Genomic DNA, 16,886 nt, shown 5'->3' on the forward strand with positions numbered 1-16,886 from the left:
TTCTGGTTGTGTCCACGGGCTTTGGGGCACGCTGGAGCGATTGAAGTGACTCCAGCGCGCTTTAAGATGCTTTAAGACGAGGTCTTTGGCTCAGGCCATCCACGGGACTGGCTCAATTTAAACCAATAAATCAGGCTTTCATTCAAAATCAGATAGTCAGTTGTGTCTTATCTGATTATTACTTGAATATGTTATTATGAACTTATCCGTAAAATGACGTATGCAACTAACTGATCCGTGGCGACAAATTAAACGCATGTGATTCTTTCACATCCAAGCCTGTTGGCATCACTTTTATAGAATTGTCCTCTTTGCAGAATACACACAGATAGATAATCTCTATTAACACACATCTGCATGTGAATGTTGAATCTGTAGGTGATAGGACAAGACTTTGGCATCAGAAGCAGGCTCTGCTTTGCAAACCAAGTAGTATTGATCGAATGCTTTTGAGCGCGTTGGCCAAAATGGAATCAAACAAACCGAAAACTTAACTTCCTTTGCGGAAGTTGATGAACGTAGTCCAAATAGTGCTGTGTGTATCTGTAGTGGCCATCTGGAACAGGGCTATAGATAGCATGCGTGTGGGTAAGGTGGGGCCTCATGCAGGTGAAGTGGTCTAAACATAGTAAAGCAGAGATAGGGGCCTTCAGCGTACGTGTGGAGGGCGAGCATCACTGATAGAGGTAGTGGCCATGCAGTCTCAGGAGTGTGTGTGTGTGTGTGTGTCATATTGTGCTCCCACGCGTAAAACAGGACTCAAATGTTTAGACTCCAGAAGAATGAACGAACAGAAAGCAAAGGGAGAGAGTGTGTGTGTGTGTGAGAGTGTGCATGAACCACTACTGTGTATGTAGTGGTAGATTGAGTTAGGCCTTGGGAGATGCCTAATGTATGTAATGTGCTTCATCGTGTGTGTGTGTGTGTGTGTGTGTGTGTGTGTGTGTGTGTGTGTGTGTGTGTGTGTGTGTGTGTGTGTGTGTGTGTGTGTGTGTGTGTGTAACAGGTAGCAGATGTTATTGCTCGAGGCGGGAATGACTTCCTCTGTTATTGTGAAAGAACAACTGTTAGTGTGGAGCTGGGAACCATCACAGCTACTGGGGCTTGCTGTACCACCCGGCTGAAGAGTGAAGAGGTCTGATGACCACACAAGTGATTCTTTCCGGCCCCGTCGGTTCTTCCTAATGTTGCTCGCCGTTGAGGATAAGAATTTAAGTTGCACGCTGAATTGAGCGGTATAAATCGGCTGACTTTATATTTATAGCAGGCGGCAACCTCCGGTTCCTGGAAAGTGAGGCAGATGCTTAAGTGCCTTAAACTTGCATTCTTTATACTGCCATCAGGGGTAATTCCTCTGGTTTCAAAAAGTCAGAGTCTATAGAAGTCTATGAGGACACTTCTATGTAGAAATACACATCATCTTTATACTGTGTGTGTGTGTGTGTGTGTGTGTGTGTGTGTGTGTGTATATATATATATATATATATATATATATATATGTGTGTATATATATATATATATATATATATATATATATATATATATATATATATATATATATACATATATATATATACATATACATATATACATATACATATATATATATATATATATATATATATATACACATATATGTTAGATACCTGAAATACTGCCTGTGTTCAACATAAGTTAAAGCGTTTTTAACTTTTTGTTCCACAATGTAAAATACGTCAGTAAATACCCCTCTTTGTAACTTTGACGCTTTAACGTGGCGGTTGCTAACAAGTAGCTAAATGAGACTACAAAAACACCAAGCCTAGTCCGCCTTTACAGCCTCGTGTTTACACTCTCACTCATGGGACCGTGGTGTAGCTCGTTTATAGCCTAGCGTTAGCCTTCTACTGCTGCCACACCTTTGATCTCTCTTCTGGATAGAGGAGGAAAAGAGGTTTTTTTTATTTGTGTGAATTCATGTAGATGTGAAACTGCCAAATAGTTGTAAAGACGTGTCTACAATTACTGAATGCTATATTATATATTAATATACTGATGAATACATACACTGAGAGCACCACTCTTGTCCTGAGAATGTGGACATGTGTTGGTTTTATTCCATTTTCAAAGAAGAAAACAAAACACTCATCATATTGTTGACCAAGCAACGGCTGGAGTAGCAGAAGTAGCTAAAGGGGGCGTGGCTTGGAATGGCAGGTATGGGCTTCAGGGTGCACTTCACGGAATGAAATACTCTGACCCAAAATGTTGAATGAGACAGACAAGAGGAAGCCAGTGCTCCAGTACACGCACAACGCATGATGAGACACAAGCGGCGACGATGAAACACAGACCGGGACTCGGAAGACGCTGTAGGACTACCTTACACAGCATGATCTCACCCTTTTCGTATGGGACAGGGAGGCCGAAAGAGCGAATGGAGAACCGGGAGGAGAAGACGTGGGTAGATTCTAAAAAAGGAGATAGACAGAGGAGCGCGTAGACGGAGGCGGAAGTAGATGGAGGCGGGAGCTGAAGAGACCGACCAGGAGACATCTGGGGAAGCGCCGCACGCGGCGGCCATGACAGGAGGGCAAAATAAAAATCTGTAAGCCTTCAAGAGGTCCCCCTCCCCTCCATCCCACAGCAGACCTCCCCTTGCAGTACAAGCTGCTATCAAACCTTAAGCCGTGAAGAAAATGATGAGAAAGAAGTGTTCTTTCATTTCTTGAGTTGACCCTTCGGACCCAGTTCTTGCCGCACCGCTCCGCACCGTTACCACAGCGACCCCCATCAGTGGAGCTCAATAAAGGGCTTTGGGGGGGGGGGACGACTCCCTCTGCCCGTCTCCTCAGCGTGTGTTGATATTACAAGCAGACTGTTTGGTTGTGTTTGTCAGAGTGTGATGACAGAACTAAACACTGGTATTTACCCTGCGATAAGCGCCTTGTCTGGACAGGCTGTCTGTGTGTGTGTGTGTGTGTGTGTGTGTGTGTGTGTGTGTGTGTGTGTGTGTGTGTGTGTGTGTGTGTGTGTGTGTGTGTAAAAAAAATCACTGCGTGGGTGTGCACATACGCATGTTATGATAAGCGCTTTGGTGATTGCGTTTCATATTTTAAGTGAAAACCACTCAAATGTGGAGATTTTCATGTTTGAACTTGAATTGAAAGATTATTAAGAGTAATTTCTAAACTTTCTTTGTGCAAAGTTGTGTGCATCAGTACGATCTGGCAGGTCCCAAAAACGCCAAAGTAAGAACCCATACATAGGCCAGGGTCTCTGCAGACAGAGCATACATACATACCATATATACACACAGTATAAAGATGATGTGGCCACCTGTGCAATCTATTATGATCTAATAAAACATCTCTGAAATAAATTCTACCCTCAACAAATGTTCAGTTTTTGCTGACAATGGAAGACATGCATGATTGAGGTCATGTGTTGCACTGGGTAACACCATGCAGAGACCCTTCCCTCCGCCTGGAGTTTGTGTACCGAGGCTCACAGACCTCAGGGGGGCACAGATACAAAGAGAGTCGCCGAGGCCACAGCAGGACGAAGGATGCCTCGGGCGGCATTCATTCAAAATATATGGCGCCGTCTTCCAGCACGTTTATGAGGAGGTGTGGATGCCTTTATTTGCGCTTTAGAAGGTAACCGCGGTGAAACCATCTGATTTATTCTTCCGATTCGCAGCTTTGTTCTCACTAACTTCTCTTCACTCACTAGCGCGCTCATTGAGCAGGAGAGGAGGGGAACACAGCAACCAAAACTATGACTATATATTATACCTTCAATCAATTATTTTGGCAATTTATCAATGAATTATTGTAGTCTGAATGTCAGAAAAGTGTAAAAAGAAACAAACACAAAACAAGAATTCCTGGCTGAAGGCAACGTCTTTTATATTAAATTTGCAAAACTGTGAAACACAACAATTCCTCACATTTGAGAAAGTGCGTGTGCATGTGTGTGCGTGCGCTATTTAAATGTGAGCATCATACTTCAGAGTCCTGCACACACAATCAGGGTTTGATTCCACTAAATAAACCCTTGTGATCATTTAAGGGACTTGTGACTACAGCCTCCCCACTGAGTGTTGCAGCACACGCTGTGCACACGCTGTGCACACGCTGTGCACACGCTGTGCACATACGAGCGCATTGGTTTACGGTGGTTGTGTGGCACAGACCTGCAGCAGAGTCCCGTGGATGTGGTTGTGCTGGATCCCTGGTTCGGGCCGTGCGGGGAGCTCCTGCAGCAGCGCGTGCACGGTGGATGGGACCTGGGTGACCAGCACAAAGGGAACGAGGGCCCGGGCCGCCATCTCTCTGGTCCGGTACACAGCCGAGTGGCCGCATCTATGGAAACGGACACACACACGCATGTGGCTGCAGCATTAACGTCATGGAAAGGTCTTAACATCACGGAATAAAGAATAGCTGCATTGTTGTCATAATGTTTTAGTGTTGTATTATGTTGTATGTTGTTGAGTTAACTAACAAGGTTTTCGTTACGAAAACTAATTGAATTACTGTGTATTATGACTTTTTATTTTCATTATTATTTTGTACTACTGCCACATTACGTCAGAGACAAACTACCTAAAGTGGATTTGGACAGTTGGTAGCCTTTTTTTCTGCTTACATTATGTAACATCTCCCTTTCTCTCGTATTACAAATGATTAGAACCTAAAAAGCTCCCAGGCTCCAAATTCTAACTATGAAGAAATTAATCTATTCCATCTTGTTTTTTTGCCCCACATAGATTATCTTTCCCCCTCTTTCTTCCTCACACACAAACTCGCACAACGCCATTTATTGTATCTACCGGCGAAGGCCAGCTACCCACGAGTGCAGGCTAAAATTAAACTTGTTTACAAGCCGATAGTCTTTCCTTATCCAATGTCATAACAGTGCCATAGCTGACACGAGGGAAAGGACACGGCCGAGGCCTGAAGGAAGGAGGCGATCTCAGCAGAAGTGCCTTAATCATTTGCAATCGCACAGCGAGCTGCAGCTCAAGGTCAACGCCTCCGAATAACCTGAACCTGCATTATGGCTGTTACTGTACCACAGAGGTTCTCAAACCACAGACGGACATTGAATACAGGTCACATGGGGGCACAGCGAAGACCATGCTCACATATGGGGAGGGGGCAGAAAGTCTAAGGAGGACAAGGCTTGTGTTAGCAGACAAGAGGCTTGAAATCAATATGGACTTCAACAAAGAGAGGACTGTTTGGAGCAACAAGTCAACAAATGTTGTTCCACCTGCTGTGAGCGTGTCACACACACACACACACACACACACACACACACACACACACACACACACACACACACACACACACACACACACACACACCCCTGCACCGAACACAGACAACAGTTTGCATTCCTGAGCTCTGCGTGCCTGTACAAGTGAATTTATGTGCACAAGCGTTCTCTCACACACAAACACACACACACACACACACACACACACACACACGCTCGCCTAATGACCAAAAACTATCTCCATTCCTCGCCCTCCAACCCCTCCCAGCCCATTTGGGGCCCATATGTTAACTATCCGCGCTAATTTGTCCCCATTGAAACACTTTTGCAAAAGGAAATGACAGTTTGGAAGGGTGTAGTTTTAGAAACAGGGCCGTCCCCTGTGGGGTCAGAGGGAGACTGACTTGACTGGCATGGACCAGACTCATCTGCGCCTCATTTAGGGCCGGTGGGAGAACCATTTCCACTGCAGAGGCAAGTACCGTAGCATGCCAGCTAAACGAGCCCGAGCCAAAAGTCTGTCACTGTGGAATGTTAGGAGGAGAAGACGTGACGTAGTTAGTCATTTTTGCTTTATTCATTCATTCATTCATTCATACATAATGTAGCTGAGCAGGATACCTGTGTTGTCTTGGGGTCAAAATGACCCATCAACACACATACATATACACTCGTACACGGGTCATTTTGACCCCAAGACAACACAAGGGTTTTGTTTACTGTCAAACAGCTATTTATATAATTCTTGTCTCCCCAGTGGTAGTATAAAACATATGCAACTTAGCATTTATTTCATCCGTCCACATCAGGCAGCAACCTCCGATTAGAAAAAGTCACGGCAATGGGGTTGCAAAAAGAAGTCTGATTGTATAGACGTCTATGAGAAAATGACCCTTCTTCTCACCTGATATATTCCCTGACTAAACATTGTAAACATAAGTTAATGGTCTCAATCTCCAGTTTCAAGTATTCTTCAACACAGCATGATGTTTGTTTAGTAAATTATTGTCCATTTAAAGTAAAATGGACCATAAAGAGGAGTATGCTAAATTGTGATCTACAGGGTTCTACAGAGACGCCGTCTCTATGAAACTCCTCCGCAGCCCAGATACCATATTGTCACTTCTGTTCGACGGACAAAATGCTGAACTGGAGGCTTCAAAACCACAGTCCACAATCCAATAGGTGTTGCACGACGACCGCTTCACTTCTTTTAAACAGCCTTTGGTCCACAACCGCAAGGGGTCCACGTTGACATCTGCATACAGCCGGGTTAGCCCGAAATATATGACAGTGGCCACATACACCCAATGTAATATATGTATAACATCAATGTTAGTTTTCAGTACATTAGGTATAAAAATGACTTCTTCACTAATTTTGACAGATTTATAAATCCTTAAATCTATAATAGTGAATAAAACATCCCGTTTAAAAATATAAAATAGCCACACAAGTATCTGAGTCAGAATGAATACAACTTTGAGGCTACAATAACTTAGACTGAATGAGGTTTCTTATTTAATAATACCGAGCTGAATTCTGTTAGTTATTCTAAATGCAGGTGAGCCCAGTTTGACACAAATTACATTTTGAAATGTTTACAATTTGTCCACTGTCAGTGTCCATGCAAGCCCACAAAAGGATAATATTGGGACGGAAACGTTGGGAAGGAAATGACAGTGGCCCTTTATGAAGCCTAACTTGGGTCTATGTGCACCACCGTGCCCTTTCACAAGAAATTAGATACGAGTCAGTGAGGACAGAAATTAAAAGGAAAGGAGTGAGGGAGGGAGGGCAAGGAGAGACGCCTGGACTGGATATCACAGGGCGAACATCTCATGAAACTCTCAGCACTTTGAGGCTTCAGCGTCAAGGCAGAGAGAGAAGAAGGGAAAAGAAAGAAGCCGAATTAGAGACGTCGAGGTCTGCATTGAAGCAGATATCAATCATTAGAAAAAAAATCTGTCTGCTCGTCATCATCCTCCCCCTCGTCATCATCGCCACTGTCTCCGTCATGACTCGTGCAGGCATGGCAGCGAAGAATGTCAAAGATCTTGTGAACCATGATCTAAAGATAAAATGCTGTGTGGCGTGATGGTAGTGTGATGGATTTAGGGGGAAGAATTATTAGGCATCATGCTCTGTCCTGTCACTGGAGGAGCTACATTTGATCCTTGGAGGTGGCGGGTCAGATCACATGAGGAGACAGAGGAGGAGGAGGAGAAAGAGGAGGAGGAGGAGGAGGAGGAAGAGGAAGAGGAGGAGGACGGGGGTGACGGTCGTCGGCACTCCTCATCAGACACGTCCGCACATGGGGGAAGATGTGCCGGGGGATGGGGGCTTGGTGAGAAGAAATGTGGATGGAGCCAAAGAAGTTCGAGCCTGGGTCTATATTTAACATGTTCAACATGAGGGCTTCATTTAGGGGGATGTGTGTGCGGCATACCTTCTCTGACAGGAAGAGTCAGCCAGCAAGTCGGAGCTCAAGCTATCGACCGATGAGCTGCACACCCAAGTGATAGCTACTCACAGAGCACACATACAACAATATGCTGGTATACATTAACCAACCACAAACACATGCAGTACTAAACACATGGATGAACAAATACCTCAACTGCTGTTATCCAAAGCATCAGTTGAGCATTCCAAGCTCAAGGTCTTGGCTCACTCCGGGTGTAAAAACAACATACATGGAGCACTTTTTACACTCATGAAAGCTTTTTTCTGTTTTACCATACTGTATGTTGTATCAGATATTTTATATATTAGTCTACAAAAGTATACAATATAAATTGCACAGATTGACTACGATAGTTGTGTGTGTGCCTGTTTTAGATCTCAAGAGCTTTAGGGTTAAGAAAAAAAGTAAAAGGTGGAAATAAGTTGTGATGGTAAAGGTTTGAGTTTGCATTGGGCCAATGACGGTCCTCCATGCAGGAGGTACAAGCTCCAGTTCCATTTGCCGGTGCAGCAGACGGACATGTACCAATAATATTTGTGGAATGTGAAAAATGCAACCTGTACCTTCCCATTCACTTGGAAGCTCTGCTCCACAGCAAACAGCGTATTCAGATAAAACAAGTCGCAATCTCATCCACCGCTGCGACAACAGAAACCCGCCGGGAGAGACTAAACTCCAGACTAGCGCGGTGTTTACACTCAAGTGTGACAAAAAGTGTCTTGATTTTAGTCCGTTTTATTATACAGTGATGCATGAACTGGACGTCAGAAAAACTGTACAGACAAATTCATGCAAAAGGCGCAGACACACCTGTGCAAACACCACCACCCCCACCAGAAAAAACACAGGCGAATGTTTTGACTGCAGGTGTTTTGTCTTGGTGATCGTGCTTAGAAGTTCTGGCTCAGAGAAACAATGTTTTGGGAGGTTTATCGTGGCTGGGAGAGCAGGTGTGTGACCCTCTCGGGTTCAATAGAACATTCTCCCGCGATAATGTTTCTTTTTAACCTTTATAAAAGTGCTGAAGCTGACCGCAAAAACATTCTCATCGATATCGATTACACGAGAGATGAGGCTGCTGATGAGGTACTGCTGCCGTCTTGGAGCAGCTAGGAGATGAAATTCTTCCTCGAGGACCCTTCAACTCTTTAATGATGGAATTATGTATGCATGTGGAGCACTGACACCCACCTGATGATGAAGGGCATGAAAGGAGCGAGTCCAAGAGGCGAGGAGGATCCGTCCATGGGGGAAGGGTAGAGTCGGCTGAGAACCAGCAGCAGCAGGAACAGACTGGGGTGGAGCTTCACCTGACCGCTGTCACTAAACACACAGACATTAACAGTGCAACATCAATGACGCCTTTTGTTGCATTATTTTCTGAAACGCCAGAGCGATTGTAATTAAATGTAAACTCACATCTCATAATCATGGACTACTACCTTTATAGAAGCCCCGTCAAGTAAGTCATGCATTAAGGTTGGATTAGCTCAGTGGTGGAAGACGTATACAGATCCTTTTCTGAATACCACACTGTGAAAATACTCCCCTACGAGTTCAAGTCCGACATTCAAAACCTCACTCGGTAAAAGCATGAAAGGGTTATCAGCAAAATGTCCTGAAAGTGTGAAAAGTAAAACTGTCAACACATCAGGAGATATGTGGTTTTCACTGCAAAGGAAGGGGATGGAAAACGAATGTGAACATGAAATTAAGTGGAGAAAAAAGTACAATGTTTACCTTTGAAATGTAGTAGAGTAAAAAGTACAATATTCAGTGTACAGAAAGTGTATTCCCCATAACTATAATAATGACATTTCCAAATAAAATAATAGCAGGACTGAATTCCTACACATCTAAAGCCCACAAGTCATCTCCTCGTCCGTCCTTGAGCTCTTCCCTCTTCTCCCCGTCCAAACCGCATCGCTGCCAAAGGAGTCGCAATGGAAACCGGCCGTCTCTGCCAGAGGTTTCACAGCTTCACTCCGACACACTCGCAGTGAAGGGAGGGAAATGGAGAAGAAAAAAAGAAGTACAAGTACAGTACAAAGAAAGGAAAATGACGGTTTGAATATCAGGTATCTTATTGGGAGTAGAGCCAGTGCTTTGCCTTCAGATCTGTTTTACTGCTTCTTGTCCCGCTGTCAAGACTCCATATCTCTATATCTGCTGGAGTTCTTCATTTTATTAATAATACCCCACTCAGACTTTAGCAGCGTTAATTTAGCAGAGTGTACGGTAAAAATATAATCTTATAACGGGGGGGAACATCTCCGGTCTTCTCATTACGCCATTCTACCATAAAACAAACACACACACACACACACACACACACACACACACACACACACACACACACACACACACACACACACACACACACACACACACACACACACACACACACACACACACACACACACTCTCTTTGGGAAATGTAATCACAGCCCAATTAGTAAGCGGTCTGATGTGTTTAGTGTCAGTTTAGTCGAGCACAACGGGACAGGTTGTGATGTCAGAGAAGCGGGAGCGAACATATTGGGATACAGCTGGAGGCAGGAACATTTGAATTTAATGACTCAAATCCCATGCTGAGCTCTTTTTTTCAATGTCTCTCCAAAAACTCCTCAATCGCCTCCAGTACCCGGGTGTAAAGGCTATTTTTGCTTTACATCTTCTGAAAGAGTGGAAACAGAATGCCGACCTCAAGTGTTCGTGTTCCTGGTTCAGAAAGTAGCGAAACAGAAGAAGCCCAAAGTGAACCAGTAAATCAGCGGTTTTGTTTCGGGAATTACGGAAAGGTACTTGGAATATGACGTGAGAAACAGTTTTCTTTGGAAGTGAAGGCCGTGGCAGATAAGACTGTTGGCGCTGCAGCAAATCACTGCACGGCAATTTTAAATATGGGCACTGACCTGAGATTGTTTCAGAGATCAACCTGTTTACGTTTGCTCTACTGAGATGAGAACAGCAGGAATCTGGAGTGTGCGAACAACAATAAGTCTCCTTAGCTGTATGCTACCAAGCCACAGAATGGAGTCTGAGAGTCAAAGTAAAGGAAGGACACTGCAGTGTTTTTTAAGCTTAGTTTGTCACATTTGGACTTGCACATCTATATAAAGAAATTGTTTGTGTACATTACAATGCATAAAATATGATAATTAATAAGGAATATTATTATGAAGATTGTGTAATTGTATGCAAATGATGGTCACTGTTTTTATTAACGATTAATGTGTGAATGAGTCTAAAACAACGTTTGCTTAGTGCATGTGGATGCCAGGGTACTGTTGTATTAGAAGGAAGTGTAGTTCTCTGGTTCGCCTGAGGGGGCGGAGCTGAACATTGACTTTTGAGATGATAGAATCTACCCTTTTTCTAGAGAAGAAGAAGAATAGCGGCGCCAATGAATGAGTAAAAAGGCACGAAAAGGTGTGAAGTAATAGAACTAACCAATGGAAGGGCCTTATGACGCTCTGTGAATGGGTGAAATAAACTAACACGCGAGACTGGAAGGGTTTCTCTTGGACCACAGAGGCGGCTAACTGGGGACAGACTGTGAATCTGAGCACCAGAAGGCCTCAAGCGAGAAGGCATACGCTGTTTTTGTGATCAACCTTTTATTCAATACCTTTTAATTATACCTCATCGCATTCCGGACTATTACTTCCCATGATCACCCGGGATTTAAAGAATACTTTTCAACACCAAAGATGAAACCCGAAACGATGATGACGGGAGCACTGCTTGTGTCCAAAGTTACAGCTCATAATACAGCAGGAAAGATGATTCAGAACTCGCACTGGTAGAAAATATAGCAAATGGACACTACGTTGTTTTTCAATAAACAAAAAAAAAAAACTATAGCAACAAGCAGGTATGGAGGAGGAGGGGAATGTGTGTGGTGTTCATTTCCTTGATTGTCAATTTTCTTTTTTTAAATCACCAAAAATAAACTTTTTATCAAAGCCAGACAGTGTAAAAGCAGACCATATCGTCAGATTTTCAAATTCCCAATGGTCCTTGAATGAATGGTGCATGAGGAGCTCTTCTATTAGGAAACTTTAAAAGTTTGAAACAGTGATATTTCATCGAAACCACTTTATTCTACTTTAAGTTTTGCCAAAATTAAACCGCTTGCACAAACTAGATCTCGTGAAAAAAAACATTAAATTCTGCAATCTTTGGTGCAACTGGGAAGCCGTGAATGACTCGGCTGAGACCATCGGTCACGTGACAGAAATGAAGTGAAACGTCAGCTGCAGGCTGCTGAACAAAGAGCAGTGAGAGGCTCTAAGTAGAGGTTGTAAAACATGTAAATAGTTTATGATGTTTCGCATATTGGGATGCATAGATCCATTGTTTTCTGATTTTAGTATTTTCTTGAAATAGCAATTTTTTGTAGTTCCTCTCCAGCCTCTAGCCATGACTGTGCGCCACAGGACTTATAGTGAAAAACAAGGCCACAGTGAGTGAAATGTAACAGGAGCAAACCAGAATTACAAGTTCCATCGGAACCGGACAGAACACCTGTAAACATACCGAATGCTGCACACAGGCAAAACACGTCCTGAAACTGCTTGGGGTTGAGAGGATGAATAGACTAGTTTTAGTTTAGAATAAGTTTAGGTCAAGACCAAGTACGAGCATTGTAATGTGACCCATTCCGGGAATGCACTTGTACTCTTGGCTTCCATAAGCAACCACTAACCCAGCTCCTGTACCTCCTGGCCGGCTGCCCGTTGCTACAGTACGTTGCGGTCGGCCGTTTGGTGACGCGATGCACCGAGATAATGCGGGAAGTCGGACAGCCGGGATCTGGTTCCGTGGGAAAGTCAAGCAAATGGTTTTTAACGAGGGGGTCAAAGGGAGTGAGGGGAATTGTCAGAGCCGGTCTCGGGGAGCGTTCAATTAATTGGATCCATATTAAGATAAGGCCGCTTGGGGAGCTGCTGGACGGGTGAAGAAGGAGTTTGGGCCGAGCTGACGAAGATGAAGCCGAGGGGGGTTTATTCGGTCGTAAAGTCTGATTCTTTGAGCAAACAGTTATGAAAGTGATACTTTGGAGAGAGGCAGTAAAAAAGGCCCACACAACGCTACTCAATTAGAGAAAACAGTTCATAGTTCGCGTTCCCACAATCTGACGACTAGTTGCACCAACTCCCTACTCGTTGCTCCTGCCAGCAGAAAAGCAGCGCTGCTCAATCAGCTCAAGAAAACCAACAGAAAGCTGTCTCAATGTGGCTGAAAGGAGGGTGAAAATCAAACCTATAACGAGACATGGGGCGGGAAAAGCCACGGCATTGGGCCAAAGTGGATAAAGAAGGACCAGCTCACCTCTCCACCGTGGCTGCAGCCCCCTCCAGCTGGTTCAGGAGGAACGGGTAGAGAGCCGGAAAGCGAGTGAAGAACTCTCGGCCCGTCATCCTGATGAGGAGAGATGGAAAGAATTATTAATTTATTAACAAACAGTAAGATAAGGACACAGAAATAAGGATGCTCAAATGGCCCTTCTACTTTTTTTTATCGTATTTTGGGACTTTGTAGTTTATGGTAGCGGTTCCACACTTTCCACAAGTTTTAAGGTTTAAAGAACTTTATAATAATTTAAAAAAAAATGCAACCGGCTTTGTGAAGCTCTATGCTAAATGCTAACATGCTCATGAAGACATTAATGATATGCCGTTTACCAGGTACAATGTTTACTATGGTCACCATTTTAGTTAGCATGCTAACATGTTGCTAACAGCTGAAGATTTTTTTTACAGGAATTAAACCAAAGAAAAAGATCATTTTAAATGTAGATCCGATGATGCCGCCAAACTCCCCCAAATTATGACATTTTCCCTCTACGGTGGACATGAATGGCTGCACCGCATTTCATAACAATCTATTTCCAAATATTTCACACAAAAGCACAAATGCCGACCTCATGGTGGCACTTGATCTTCAGAACAAAACCCACGAAAAGAGACACCACATAAAATAGTCATGGAAGAGAGGTGGCGAAACGTGTTATGTAAAAACTAAAACAAACATCAACAACACCGTTACTATTAGAAAGAAGCTAGAAGTCTACTGAATAAAAGTGCAACACATCTCTCCAGAGGGTGAAACTAACTGCCATCGTGAATCACTGTCAACAGAGAGCAGAATTAAATCGGGAGTACGAGATCATTTACTTGAATTTCAGCTAATGAAATGACGGGCAGTGGGGAATAAATGTCTATGTTCCTAATAAAAGTGATGCCACGAGGAACAGCAGTGGGAACGGAAAGGGAGAGAATCCTGATAAAGCATGCTCTTGTGCCAAAGACCTCTCCACATAAACAAACCCAGCCTCCAGTTGCTTCGCCTGCAAAAGCTGGAAATAATGTGTGCGTGTGCACATACACTGGGCCGCAGTGTCACAGCCTTGCGTATTCATTCTCATGCGCCTGCGCCCGCCCAACAGTCAATAAAATGACAACCTTTGTATTTTTAACGCTGGCCGTCTTGCTGCAGCAAACCGCCATTCAGCAACAGGGCCAGTAAAGTTTCGTATTTAACTCTGCGCCGTCTAGTCACCCCTGAAGGGAAGAGGTCTGGTCTGCCAAGCACATGATCACAAGCCTGGAGAGGTCGCATGAATTACTGACACACACACCAAAAAATGTACTTCAGTAAATGCACAGTTACCTCCCTCTGCCACATTTTATTGAATCAACTTTTTTATTCTGAAAACTCACCTAGTGCAACAGCTAATCAAAAGTAATGCAGCGAGTGTGCGCAAACACACTCACAGCTGCAAGCCCACAAACATGACTGGGCCTTTTACCCTCACACCTCCTCTGTGACCCCTTCCTCTTTTTACTCCATTAATCTGCTCCCACACAACCTCCGACCTCCAGGCAGCAGAGTCTTGTCAGGCCGAGAGACTCCCATTCGAGAGAGCAGAGGGGCGCACACACACACACACACACACACACACACACACACACACACACACACACACACACACACACACACACAGATTATGATTTCACTTCGATGCAGTGAGAACGTGTAGTTCACATCACACTTTATATCTGCGTGTGAGGTCACTCATCCGGTAGAAGAAAAAAAAAAAGGGTTTTCAAATCCTACACACAGCTCACTTTCCTACCATGACAGTGCCTGCTGCTAACTTGAACCAGGGTGTGTGTGTGTGTGTGTGTGTGTGTGTGTGTGTGAGAGTGGGGGTCTTCGGCTGAGCAAGAGGCCCGAGCGAACACACAGCCAAATATTGGAGCGGACAAGCTGTCACAATGTATTTTCTGCTGATGGAGATCACAGGCGTAACGTCGTGGTAATAACAGAAACCGACTGTTTAGTAGACCAAACTCTCAAAAGACACAGAAGCTTTACTTGCTCGAACGCGCATAGTTCTGTAATTAAAGTCGATACAATGCAATTTAGTGCCATGACAAAAGACATCCTACAAGAGCATAAAATAATGACTCATGCACTGTAAATATCTTCCACATAATAAAATCGTAAAGACACTCAAATGCAACTAAAAGTTGAAAGGACAATTTTCTTTTTGTCCTTTACCACAGTACACAAACCCTGTCACCCTGCAGCATGCATATAAAAATAAAACCCCGCACAGTAATCAAAACACAGTGAGCAGCGGGAGGAAGGGGGCTATGGCTGTGCAAAAGGAGTGATGGCGGACTAGAAACACAAGTGAAAACAGACAAGATAAACAGGAGCAGCCTTGGCTTGGTAAAGAGTATTTGGGGGGCCTTCAGAGAAGCGGCCAATAGAAATACAGTAACGGGAGCCAGACGGAGCTTCCTGGAACAAGGCCCAAGCCCTGTGAAGACTTTACCATGCGGGTAACAAATCACCTCTGGGCTCAATGTCGACCTCAATGCAACTACAGAACATGCACATCATTGTTTTTCTGAGTCTGAAAAATTAAAAAATCTTTTTTCTAAAATCTTGAGAAAAATCAAATCATGGACCCGGTATTGTGAATTGTATCATATTGTGAGTTGAGGTTATCGTCCCATGTCGATCAGCATGCTCACAGTGACAATGCTAACATGCTGATGTTTAGCAGGTACAACATTTAACATGTTCTATATTCTAGTTACCACAAAACACTGAGCTGTACCAGGGCCATAGTTAGCCTAGTTTAGCATATCATGTAGCATATCATGTAGCATGTCGTAGCACAGATTTAGAGTTCATTGTAAATATCGCTCTGCTCGACCTCCAAGGCTTGGATTCTTTTGAAAGGTACAAGTTATACCATTTGGCGCTCACTAATAAGGAAGTACCTGGAAACCAGGTAAGAAACCAGGTACATGGTAAATGGACTGTACTTGCAGTGCTTTTCTAGTCTTCTGACTACTCAAAGTGCTTTAACACTCATGATGTGCACTCATTCATACACTGAAGGCAGGGGGTACCATCAGTACTATCTAACATTCACACACACCGTAGGCTTCACCAACCCTCTGATTGAAGGGTGACCCTGCTCCGTTACTGAGCCAGTCGCCCCAATACAATGCAGCACCCATGGGATGCTCACAGGTGTTTCTATAATGAGCATCGAGAGGTTTCTATTTAATTTTTTCATGCGAAAGTCACCCTTTTTAGATTTCCATCCCTCCAGTGTTCTTTAATTACTGCCGGAATGCATAACCACAAGCACCGATCAGCTGTGGGCTTGAGAGGAACCTGTGTTTCAGCCGGAGGGATGTAGCGACAGTGACCCCCGCTGGTGTGAAACAACCACTGTCATACTCATGCTCCTTTGACTTCAAGTCCTCTGAATTGTTTGCTTTCTTGGTCATTTTGCTGAGTGGGGACATACTACAAAATAAATAAGTTTACCTTCTATTTCCAGACGGGCAAAAATCTCAAACGTCAAAGGTTTTTGATCCAAAATCACCGATCATGGGGGTCTGGGTCAGGGGGTCTCTAAGGGTTCATTCGAAAGGTCATTTCAGCTGGTCAACAGAGATGCTCAATACAGCAAAATATAGGTTTATGACATTATGAATTTTCAAAACCCAAAAGTATTTTTGGCTTGTTGCCGAGAACTTTTTATTTTCAACTAATAATTGAGACTGTTTGACACTTCTTTTCCACACACACATGACTGATAACTACCGACTTGCAC

At 43.8% G+C, this 16,886-nt stretch overlaps 1 protein-coding gene across 1 annotated transcript in view; it reads right to left on the reverse strand.

The window, feature by feature from the left end:
* Positions 1–16,886, reverse strand: part of thada (THADA armadillo repeat containing) — a gene marked incomplete at its 5' end in the record, with an annotated part of 77,134 nt that overhangs the window by 34,916 nt on the left and 25,332 nt on the right. The window contains 3 exons of the mRNA XM_079229429.1: positions 4,178–4,346; positions 8,924–9,055; positions 13,070–13,159. Coding sequence (XP_079085555.1) covers positions 4,178–4,346; positions 8,924–9,055; positions 13,070–13,159 — 391 coding nt within the window. The remainder of the gene's footprint in view (positions 1–4,177; positions 4,347–8,923; positions 9,056–13,069; positions 13,160–16,886) is intronic.

The sequence above is a fragment of the Taurulus bubalis genome (assembly GCF_910589615.1).
Source record: "Taurulus bubalis genome assembly, chromosome: 14".
NCBI lineage: Eukaryota > Metazoa > Chordata > Actinopteri > Perciformes > Cottidae > Taurulus > Taurulus bubalis.